The 12,124-nt window shown below is 37.5% G+C and overlaps 1 protein-coding gene across 1 annotated transcript in view; it reads right to left on the reverse strand.

Annotated features, from left to right (window-relative positions):
- Positions 1–12,124, reverse strand: part of CCNI (cyclin I) — a 38,729-nt gene that overhangs the window by 8,700 nt on the left and 17,905 nt on the right. Inside the window, exons 3-6 of the mRNA XM_019962976.2 lie at positions 4,476–4,604; positions 1,631–1,705; positions 1,342–1,482; positions 555–785 (exon numbers count right to left, since the gene is read on the reverse strand). Of these exons, the coding sequence (XP_019818535.1) occupies positions 555–785; positions 1,342–1,482; positions 1,631–1,705; positions 4,476–4,604 (576 nt within the window). The remainder of the gene's footprint in view (positions 1–554; positions 786–1,341; positions 1,483–1,630; positions 1,706–4,475; positions 4,605–12,124) is intronic.

Genomic DNA, 12,124 nt, shown 5'->3' on the forward strand with positions numbered 1-12,124 from the left:
TGTCTAAAAAGCAACTTCTTGCGGTTTATGTTTTTGCCTTATCTTTTAAAAAAAATAAGTTAACTACAGAAGTACTGTAATGAAGCCTAATAGGTAGTAAGGTTCTTCATACAAAATCAATGGAGACTATATTAGCAAGAATCTTAGTTATCTTTTAAGATTAAGATTTTCAGCAACCTAGAAGGTTAGATGGTTAGACAGCATCACCGACTCAGTGGACATGAATTCTGAGCAAACTCCAGGAGATAGTGAAGGACAGGAAAGCCTAGTGCTGCAATCCATGGGGTTGCAAAGAAGTTGGACATGACTTAGTGACTAAACAACCACCACCACCTAGAGGAGGGATGAAAAGAATCGAGAAAATACTGTCTAGGCTTTAAAAGAGAAAAAAAGACGTCTAACCTATACATTTAAAGTGTGTAATAATACTTCGTCTGCCCTTAAAAATAAGCTGCCATTACAAGATTAAAAATATCTTACTTTTATAACTATCTGCTAACCCTATTTTCCCAGTAAGAGACAAATGAATGCCATTTAATTAGACTGACACCTACCTGTGCTTTCTGAAGCAGTTCAATTGTAAGAGGAAGCCAATCAGGAATGAGTTTCTCCATTTCCAGACTAACCATCGCCAGGGCAAGCATGGATCCTTTGAACTGCAGAAGTTGGCTGCAGGCCATACAGTGAAGTAATTGCTTGGTAAGGAATGCCAAATGTTGAGATGGGCTCAGACTGGGCAAACTAAAAAGTAACTGAGGCCTAGTTGACACTGCAATGGCATGGAACTAAAAAAAAAAAAAAAAAAAATTAAAATTAAATCACAAGAACATCATTCTAGTTACTTAAATGTCTAGATAAGCTATGTACAGAAGTTCATGTAATCTCAGGTATTACTCAATTTCTAAGTTTGCAATTTTAGCTTCAGTGATTTGACATATATCTTAATTTCTACTTTTTCCTTGGCTAACTGCAGTAATTTTCCTTTTCCTAAAAATCAGAACAACAAAAAAAAGGACTTCGCTGGTGACTCAGGGGTAAAGTATCTGCCTGCCAATACAGGAGACATGGGTTTGATCTCTGGGAAGATCCCACATGCTGTAAAAGCAACTAAGCCCGTGCAGCAGAACTACTGAGCCTGTGCTCTAGAGTCCAGGAGCCACAACTACTGAGCCCACACGCTCTACAGCCCCTGCTCCCCAAAACTAGAGAAAAGCTGAAGCAACAACAAAGACTCAGTGCAGCTCCCCGTCCCCGCCAAAAGAGTGGGCAATCTACTTTTCAAGTTACTAAAACAGGACTATATACTCAAGTAGGAAATTGAAAGACTTCAGGTGAATTTACAATGTGAAGAAAATCCAATGGTGTGGCTGTGTGAAGATCCCAATTCAACTTATCCAGAATAATTCTCTCCATCCGCAGAATTTCAGAAGAAGAACAGCCACAGAAACTGTCTCTTGCCAACACCTTCAGTACTGGGATTCTCTAGACAAAGCAAAAGGGGAGGAGGCAGGGAGGGCAGGACAGAAAAAAATTAACTCGTTTTTTCAGTTTTTGTTTTGGTAAACAGAAAACAAGCTAATAAACGGATAAAACTTTCAACAAAGAGACATGACTAATCTTGAAAAGTTACCTCGTCTTCCTCAACCGTCTTGGCAGCCAGGAAAAAACAGCTGATTGCAATACAACTCAGGTATTTTGGGTGGGCCTAAAACAAGGAAGAGAGAAAAAACAACTTCAGTGATTTGTCAAAAAGTTAAAAAGAGTTTATTTTTGGAAACTAGATATGCAGACGAGGCAAGTATGCACACAACCCTGTGGAATTCAAATTAATCTGGCTTTCATTCACTGCTTTCTAGGATCAGAGATAACTTATAACCCCAGCCATATTACACACTCTACGGAAATACTAAGATCATTCTCTTCCAAGTTCAACCAATGCTAGTTAGCCAAAGCTAATTTCTATCCATCAGAGGTGAGCTTGATTTTAGAAGACATTTTTTTACTTATAAAATTCCCCCAATTAAAAATATATTTGTGTATTTTTAAAGCTGGTTTTATTTTATCTGTCATATCAGTTAAGATTAACATACAAGATGTTAGGGGAATTAAGAAAGGAATATAAAATGAAGGCTATTATATTGCATACTTTACAAAGTGACATGCTAGCAAATTTTCTAATTAAACGTTCACCCAAAAAATTATATATTCAAATCCATGATAAGAATGAAAGGCTCCTAAATATATACAGAATCAATCACGGTGGGGAAAATCTTTCTTAGATTTGACACCCTTAGGAGGGCTCGAGTTTGCCTGTTTTCCGTATCTATAATAACTTTCTACCCAACTGGTAGAGTAAGAGTTTGCCAATTCAGTTTTAAATAATCAGGACAGGGATTTCCCTGGAGGTCCGGTGATTAGGATTTGGTGCCTTCACTGCCGTGTCCTGGGTTCAATCCCTGGTTGGGTTACTAAGATCCCACAGCTATATGCTGTGGCCAAATGAATAATCATGATAGTTTAGCCTTGATTAATTATTTAATAAATAGGCCAGTCAATAACCAATGCCTCAATGGAAGTAGCATACAGTCTAGGAATCTTCCATCCCTCTTCCTGTATAAGAAATAAAGGGTTGGTGCTCAGTCATGTCTGACTCTTTGCACCCCATGGACTGTAGTCCACCAGGATCCTCTGTCCATGGAATTCTCCAGGGAAGAATACTGGAGTGGGTTGCCATTCCCTTCTCTATGGCATCTTCCCGACCTGGGATCGAACCCAGGTCTCCTGCATTGCAAGCAGATTCTTCACCATTTGAACCACCAAGGAAGCCCATATGAGAAATAAAAGCCAGTTCAATTCTATCAATATTTTAAAGTAATCATTAATATTAATCAGAATATTATGTTTAGAAAACATTGCCATAAATATTATATCTTGCTTTACAGATGAGAAAACAGTCTCAGAGGTTAACAGAGATACCACAAGTGATCCAGAAAGTGAAGTCAGATCTTGTGGCTCTGACAGTTTTTCAGGTTCTCTTATTTCTCCCTGTGTAACAACGTATCAACTCCATATCCTTGAGGAAATCAGAGTTCATTACAGACAGTCCAACAGTTAGCAACTCTGGGTAGGCAATGAAATCCCCAAAACAAGGGCACCAAGAGTAAACTTAGTACTGTAAAGAACCCCAACAGCAAATATGTGGGGTTTTTTTTGTTTAAACAGACAGTAATTTTCAATCCTGGATGTACATCAGAATCATCTATGTAGTTTCTTTATTTAAATAAAAATGTTCAGATTTCACCTACTAGAGATTCAGATTTAGTAGGTCTGGGATAAGGTTCAAGGTCTGTACTTTTAAAGTTCATAGCACCTTTTTCTGCACAGCTAGACTTGAGGCTCCATTCTTGTTGCAATCCTTTTATGGTCTGCTTTAAGCACCTTTAAACTATGAATACATTTTAAATTAATTGTTTCAATATAGATTAGCCATCTCTAAGTAAGCATCTGATGCTAGTAACATCAGGCCCCATGGTATCTTTCTCTGTGAAAGGGAGCTTAGCTACAGCAGGGGAACAGGGAGAGGGGAGGAGGACTTGATGCTGAAATAACTGTTGGCATCCCAGTTAACCCAGACTTCAGGCAATTAGGATCATCATAATTTAAGTCTCTCAAAAGTAGAAGTCTGAAACATAAAAAGGTAACTGAGTGGCCATCCAAATTCTTCCATTCCATAATTCTTTGGCTTCTATTTGTTATACCAAATAACAAAAAATACAGTACCCTCAGCACTGAACTCATAGTTCCTGCAACATATATATATTCCTAGGGATACAAACGATAACTGAATTGCTTTTTTGTTTCATGTCTTGCTATTGAATAAATGTTGACTTTCTGCTTTAGATCTGCTAAGGGCCTCCATGACTGATTTCACATCATATAACCAATGATATACCAATAGGGATAACATAAAACTTATTTGTAATACTGCCACTGAACAAAAAAACACCAAAGTTATGTAAAACAGTTCAGTTTTCATCTTGTTATACTCCAAATGTATGCTGCTAGAAAGTACTTATATGCTGTTCAGAAAACTACAAAAAAGAGATTCAATAAATAAGTAGTGACAGAAAAATATGCAATAGGCTTATTGTACTTTTCTAGTCTGATTCACTATTCACAACTAGTATTCAACGTGTTAAAAAGATGACTAAACTTTCTACTAATGCTATAAAAGAAAGACATAAATTTCATTGGTTAAGTATAAGCTATGAATACTTACAGAATATAATCGGAAACATTTCTGAAGACTTAAAGCAATAATAGAAGACATCATGTCTTCTTACAGATATATATCTTATCTTTAAGAAGGTTTTCCATTCCTTTCCACCTTGTAGAATATTCTACTAATTGCCCCTGGTGCGGCATATAAACCATTAAAACAGAAGTTGTATGTAAGTATATTCTAGAATATTTACCTTTACAGTAGCTAAGAACCTGTCCAAAAGACTGCTAGCCAGAGCAAATGTTTCTGGGTAAAGGTTGAATTGGTACTTGAGTTTGGCCAGCCACTGAATCACTTCATCTCTCTGCGATGGAGAAACATTCTATAAGGAAACAATTAAAAAATAAAAGAGAATAAGTTTCAAGTTATCATCAAGATATATTTGCAATTCTCACTTATAAAAGGTTAGCAAATGCTATGGAATATGTGTTTACATGTTAGAAAATGTTTCTAAGTTTATTCAAAATCTAACAAACTTGAGATAAAGGAAGATAAAACCTTATGTATTAGTTGCTGTGCTGTGCTTAGTCGCTCAGTCATGTCTGACTCTTTGTGACCCCGTGGACTGTAGCCAGCCAGGCTCCTCTGTCCATGGGATTCTCCAAGCAAGAATACTGGAGTGGGTTGCCATGCCCTCCTCCAGGGGATCTTCCCAACCCAGGTCTCCTGCATTGCAGGTGGATTCTGAGCCACCAGCGAAGCTACGTAGATGCTAGATACTTCTCCAGCAGAACAACCTACATATCTCCAGACATTTCCAAATGTCGCCTGGTGAGCACAACTGGCCCCAGTTAAGAACCCTATGCTGATATAACACAGTAATCAATATCTCAATCAGCTAAAAAAGGGTATCAACTTTCGGGTGATACAGCTCACTTTAAATTACTTTACAAATATATACCCTTCTGCTACTTTGGTAAATAAATAACTGAGTCATTCACACAGTTTTTAAAGTAAATGAAGCATTGCTCTTTTTTAATGTGAAATCAGAGAATTAAAAATGTCCCAAGTACTTCTTTTCTCAATCTATCATTTAAGTCATTCCAGTATAACTATAGAAAATATAAAACTCGTGTAACTTGGCTATGGAGTACAAAGTTGACTTAGTTACTATCAGAGTCATAACAAAGCAAATATCTTTATTTTATCTTCAGCTTTTCAAAAGCAAACAACATGTAAACGATGGGAATAGTGAAATGGTTCCTCACAAAATGAAGAAAATGTTTGTAAATCATATATCTAATTAGGTACTTATATCTAGAATATGCAAAGACTCCTGAGAGTTTAACAGAGACAGAACCCAAATTTTAAAATGAGCAAAGGGTCTAAATAGATATTTCTCCAAAGAAAATACACAAGTCGCCAATGAGCACTTGAAAAGATGCTCAACATTATTACATATCAGGGAAATGCAAATCAAAATCAAAAGGCAGTATCTCCTCTCACCCACAAAAATGACTACAATAAAAAAAATTAGTAACAACAAATTCTGGCAAGGATACGGAGAAATTAGAATCCTCATTCATTCACCTACTAAGAATGAAAGATGGTACGGTTACTTCAGAAAACAATCTAGCAGCTCCTCAGAAGTTTAAACACAGAATTATCATATGACCCAGGAATTCCACTCCTAGGCATATACAAAAAAGATTTTAAAACAAGTATTCAAACAAGTATTTGTACACTAATGTTCACAAGTATTTGTACACTAACGTTTACAACAGTAACTATTCATAATAGTTAAGAGGCAGAAACAACCCAAATGCCCATCAACTGATAAATGGATATAAATAAAGTGTGATATATCCATACTATGAAATTTATTCATCAACAAAAAAGAATGAAGTGCTGGGATTTTCCTGGTAGTCCAGTGGCTAAAACGTTGAGCTCCCAGTGCAAGAGCCCAGGTTCAATTCCTGGTTAGGGAACTAGATGCCACATGCTGCAACTAAGATCTCACATGCTACAACTAAGACCTGGAGCAGTCAAATTAAATAAATAAATATATTTTTTTAAAAAACAGAATGAAGTACAGTCATGCCATAACATGGAAGACCCTTGAAAACAATATGTTAAGTGAAAGAAGACAGTCACAACAGACCATGTATTATATGATCATGTTTATATGTAATGTCCAGAGTACACAAGCCTATAGAGATGAGCAAAATAAAGGACAGAAATGGTATGGACCTAACAGAAGCAGAAGATATTAAGAAGAGGTGGCAAGAATACACAGAAGAACTGTACAAAAAAGATCTTCACGACCCAGATAATGATGATGGTGTGATCACTGACCTAGGGCCAGACATCCTGGAAGGTGAAGTCAAGTGGGCCTTAGGAACCATCACTATGAACAAAGCTAGTGGAGGTGATGGAATTCCAGCTGAGCCATTTCAAATCTGAAAAGATGATGCTGTGAAAGTGCTGCACTCGATATGCCAGCAAATTTGAAAACTCAGCAGTGGCCACAGGACTGGAAAAGGTCAGTTTTCACTCCAATCCCAAAGGCAATGCCAAAGAATGTTCAAACTACTGCACAATTGCACTCATTTCACATGCTATCAAAGTAATGCTCAAAATTCTCCAAGCCAGGCTTCAACAGTATGTGAACTGAGAAGTTCCAGATGTTCAAGCTGGATTTAAAAATGGCAGAGGAATCAGAGATCAAATTGCTAACATCCACTGGATCATAGAAAAAGCAAGAGAATTCCAGAATACCTAACTTTTGCTTCATTGAATATGCCAAAGTCTTTGACTGTGTGGATCACAACAAACTGTGGAAAATTCTTAAAGAGATAGGAATACCAGACCACCTTATACCCCTCCTGAGAAACATGTATGCAGGTCAAGAAGCAGCACTTAGAACCGGATATGGAACAACGGTTCCAAATTGGGAAAGGAGAACGTCAAGGCTACCGTCACCCTGTTTATTTAACTTATATGCAGAGTACATCATGCGAAATGCCAGGCTGGATAAAGCACAAGCTGGAATCCAAACTGCCAGGAGAAATATCAATAACCTCAGATATGCAGAAGACACCACCCTAATGGCAGAAAGCAAAGAGGAAATGAAGAGCCTCTTGATGAAAGTGAAAGAGGAGAGTGAAAAAGTTGGCTTAAAACTCAACATTCAACAAACTAAGATTATGGTACCCGGATTCATCACTTCATGGCAAATAGATGGGGAAACAATGAAAACAATGACAGACTATTTTCTTGGGCTGCAAAATCACTGCAGATGGTGACTGCAGCCATGAAATTAAAAGACGCTTGCTCCTTGGAAGAAAAGCTATGACTAACTTAGATAGCATCTTCAAAAGCAGAGACATTATTTTGCCAACAAAGGTCCATATAGTCAAAGCTAAGGTTTTTCCAATGGTCATATATGAATATAAGAGTAGGACCATAAAGAAGGCTGATCACCTAAGAATTGATTGTTTTGAACTGCAGTGTACTAGTTACAGCATTTAATAGAAATCAATATCCAGTATTCTCTTATTTATTAAATAAAATTTTCACGATGTCATCACACCACAAATCTATATAATCAAATTAAGGTTTTAAAGTTTAGGTAACATTGTTACAAACTATAGTAATTTTGGAATTAAGTTTTCTCAATTCCTGAGAATAAGAAAATTTAGTAAGAATAAGAGAATTTCTTTCTAAGGCAGCAAACAGACATTAAACTATCTTAAATGGGCCATGATAACAGATTGATAGTCCATTAAAAACAAAACTAAACTCAACAGGAATAAATGAAAGATACCAGGGACAAAAGATGAATATACATTTAAAGATGAAAGGATACTGAAGGGGAAATGAATCTGAATTTATCATTAGAGATTACTATACAAACACTATTATCATTTTAATCTTCCTACATATTATTTTTAAGTTTTGGATTCAGGCTTAATTTTCAAAAGGTACATACTTTAAAGCAATATTTATTTACTCTTCAGTTTTATAGGAACCATAAAAACAAAACAAACCTAGTAATACTTAATTTACTACTAATAAATAGAACAGATATACGTAAGTACTGCTGCTGCTGCTAAGCTGCGTCCGTCGTGTCCGACTCTGTGCGACCCCACAGACGGCAGCCACCAGGCTCCGCCGTCCCTGGGATCCTCCAGGCAAAAACACTGGAGTGGGTAAGTATTGCTGTCAGGTAAACACACAAAAGTACAGAAATGGCTCCGTGATTAGTGGAAAAGACCATTTTCAATAAGTGAAGGTTCCAGACAAGTAAAGGTTTAACCTAAGCACTGCAGGATTCACCATCATAACCATTTTGGATGGAAATCTCTTTAAAAATATATTATTCATCTCATTCCTCAGAAAGCACAGAGACCACAGCTTAAACCTTTTTCCTGATCACTCAGAGTCAACTTTATGAAATTAATTCCTCTATCACAGAGAGATGCATTAAGAGTTATTAAAGTATGAAAGGCTGTACATCTTGACAGTGGATCTCCTCAAATAGGCACTTCAGCTAGAATTCCTTCTCTCCTTCCTCTTGGTTTTCTTTAGCGTTGCAAGACAGTGCCAGGTGCTCCTTGTAACCTCTGATAGTGCACTGGCCAGTTTCCTTTATTCCAACTCCTCTGTCAATTTTCAGCTTTGACCCCAAAAGTAAAGTATTTCTTTGTGGCCAAACCAACTAATCACACATACATAATTTTTATATTTAGCTCTAAACTCAGTTATCACTGGCATTTATGATGGTTAGCTGCCATATATATTTGCCTCCTGGTCAATTCCTTTTGTTATATAAAAACTGACTCTAGAATACTACACAAGAAATACTGACAAGAAAATGAGACAAAGATGGTTTACAACCTTTTATATTAATATCTCACCACCAAAGTGGTGTTAAGACTATGAACAATAATTTGAAAACATCTGATACTCAAGACATTTAACTCAGTTCATAATAATGAACATTAAGTGTGGATCATACAACAGGCCATGGGAATACAATGAAGAATGACAATCTCCCTGTTTGAACTTTAAAGCAAAGCCTCATGATGAGGCAAACAATCAGAAATCATTAATAAAATACGGTAACGTGAGAACAGAGGTATGCACAGGGTGAGGGGGACACTGGAAGGGCGCCTGGCCCAGTGTGGGTGCAGGACAAAAGGCTCTAAGAGAAGACAGCAACTACCTTGTGTCTTCAGAGTGAGGGCAGGCGGTGATCACTCACAAGGCAAGGAAAAGAACTAAGTATTTTAAACCTGTGAACTTTACTCTGAAGGACAGGACTGATGTCAACCTGGAGTCAACTAATGTCAACAGGACTAATGTCAACACAATAACCTAGTGTTAAGCTCCTCAGATTTGCAAATAAAAATCAAGGTGGATGGAAAAGACCGCTAGAATGGATACTCTAACAACTAGTGATACAATTCAATGAATCGAAAAGAAACATAAAGCTGCTCATGGGACTGAAGTTGTGGGCTTGAAATGCTTGGGGTATACCGGGTAACAGGAAAATAACGTCCTAAAGAGACTACTTTCCAACTTGACAGAGGAACCTGGAGTTAGGTTATTAAAGCCAGGATATTAAAGCCAGCAGTTGGATCCTCACTCTCACAGAAGGAGTCTGAAAAAGTCAGCAAAATACTGTCTGGATCTATGGCTTCTCTAGAGGTGGGAGAAGTAGACACAGCCCTACAGCTAGTCCCTCGGTACTGGTTTTAAAATATTCCATTTTCCACAGAGCCGTGAGGTGTTACTTTTAGGAGCTGGACCAGGAGCCCCACAGGTCCCTGGGAACCAACTGAAGCAGCCACAAAACTTTTAGATGGAGATAATTAAACATTCAAGAGAAATTAAATTTCTACAAAGGGGAGCTTTTATTTAAAAATGCAAAAAAAACCCAGCAATGTTAATTAAGCCATCCGAACAATTCAATGAAAATGAAATAAATTAATACAAGGAGAGGCAGATGGTGATACAATCTGATGAAAGTGGGTAGGCTTTTAGGGAAGTGAAAGAATAGTGATCTAGAAGAGCAATAAGGAGCAAAAACAGCATTATTTCAATACCTTCAGGTCAGATATAGGGGGGAAAAATCCCTAAATAACAGATTACATTACATAATGTGACTATCTGTGTTTGACATTATGTTTACAGATAGTCACATAATGTGACTATCAGTGTTTGACATCGTGTTATTTAACACGTGTAAGAAGTCTCACAGGAGGAGGACATAATGTGCTGTAAGGAGAGGTAGAACACACGAGAACATAGCTAAATAGAGATTTACATATTACAACTAAGTGATTTAACTTGTGTGAAACACAGAGAATGCAAACAGCAGTTAAACGTTAGTTTTGTCCTTTCCTTCCTCTACAAATACCCAGTGGTTTGTGATGCCAGAAGAAACAAATTTACAAAATGTTACTTATAAATAGTTCTTTCAAACCAATTATAATGCAAATAATTATGAAAGAAAACATGACACTCCTTGGACTTTAACATACTTTGTATTAAAAAATCTGAGAATGGAGCCAAGAAAGCATTCTTGCATGGCTAGTATTATCATTACTAGCCAAAACTAACAGAAACCAAAAAACTCCCACAAAAGATCAGTTTGCAAAGACTCACTCATATTTCCTAATCAAGAGATCTGTTTTCTCTTATATGGATTGCTCAAATAGGGTTAAGAGAATTCAGTATAGTTGTTGAACAACTAATCCCAAAGAGAATTTATAATGGTTTGATTCAACATGGTAAAACACAGAGCTTTCTGCTATTCTGATTATTAAAACACAAATTCTGTCTAGCTTTAAACTCTAAAAGGTTCACCATTACCTAAAAGATGATGTATAATCCCCCAGGCAGGGCATGCAAATCCCTCTCTGACCTACCTCTCCAGCCTCACTCACCTTCCATCCCTTTCTGCCTTAAAATGCGCAAGAGCAGTACTTCTATCTAGGGTTTCTTCCTTACTCCTGTAATGCTCCCTCTGGTTGAAACACACTTCTTGCTCTTTTACTTGCTTTTTTATTTATCCTTTAAGAGCTTTTTCAACCATCACTTCCTACCAGACACTTTTCCTGATTACTCAAATTGGGCTAAGTACTTTCCTGTGCTCCCACATCATCTCCTGTCACGACTGTTCAATACCTTTTAAAAAAATCACCTTACTGCTTTTGGCTATGACTGAGTAGGGAGCAGCAAACCTACACTCTAGTTGAGAACAGCTAAAAAGCCACTAACACTGACAGAAAGGCATCAGAACTGCTAGGACAGCCAGGCCTTGAGGAGCCGAGATTCCAGAGAGGAGGCAACAATTAGAGATGAGTCAACACTCTGCATAGCTTCTCCTTTCAGGCATCTGCCCATCTTGTGAGTATGACAAGAGCTGTAAAGTATGAGCAAAGAAACCAACAGAGTTTTGGGGAGTCTTACAAGGCAAGAGTCAAAATTTGGTGACTTGAAGAGCCAAGAACCTAGCGGGAAGAGGGAGGGTCAGAAATCTGAATGTGACACTCAGCTGATTTTCCTCTTAATTAATCTTCTGAATGAAATTCTGAAGTTGGGAAGGACAAGACTCTAAGTGGCTAAGCAGAAAGTCTCTGAAAAGTAAGAATGAGCTCAGGGAAGAATGTAGCACCCTTCCAGGAATAAGGGCACTAGTAAACACTCCAAGCTCTCCACTGGAATCCTTGGCTACTCTCTAGAAGTTGGGGACAACCAGAAATAGATGAAGCCATACTCAACAGCAACCCAGCCTCCCATCAGCACAGTCCTTCAATGGATTCAAGCTTCTTCTTCAGTTTGCCCAGCACTGGGAAGATTGAACCCTCCTGCAGAAAAAAAAAAACATCTAGA

Source organism: Bos indicus, chromosome 6 (assembly GCF_029378745.1).
Source record: "Bos indicus isolate NIAB-ARS_2022 breed Sahiwal x Tharparkar chromosome 6, NIAB-ARS_B.indTharparkar_mat_pri_1.0, whole genome shotgun sequence".
Lineage (NCBI taxonomy): Eukaryota > Metazoa > Chordata > Mammalia > Artiodactyla > Bovidae > Bos > Bos indicus.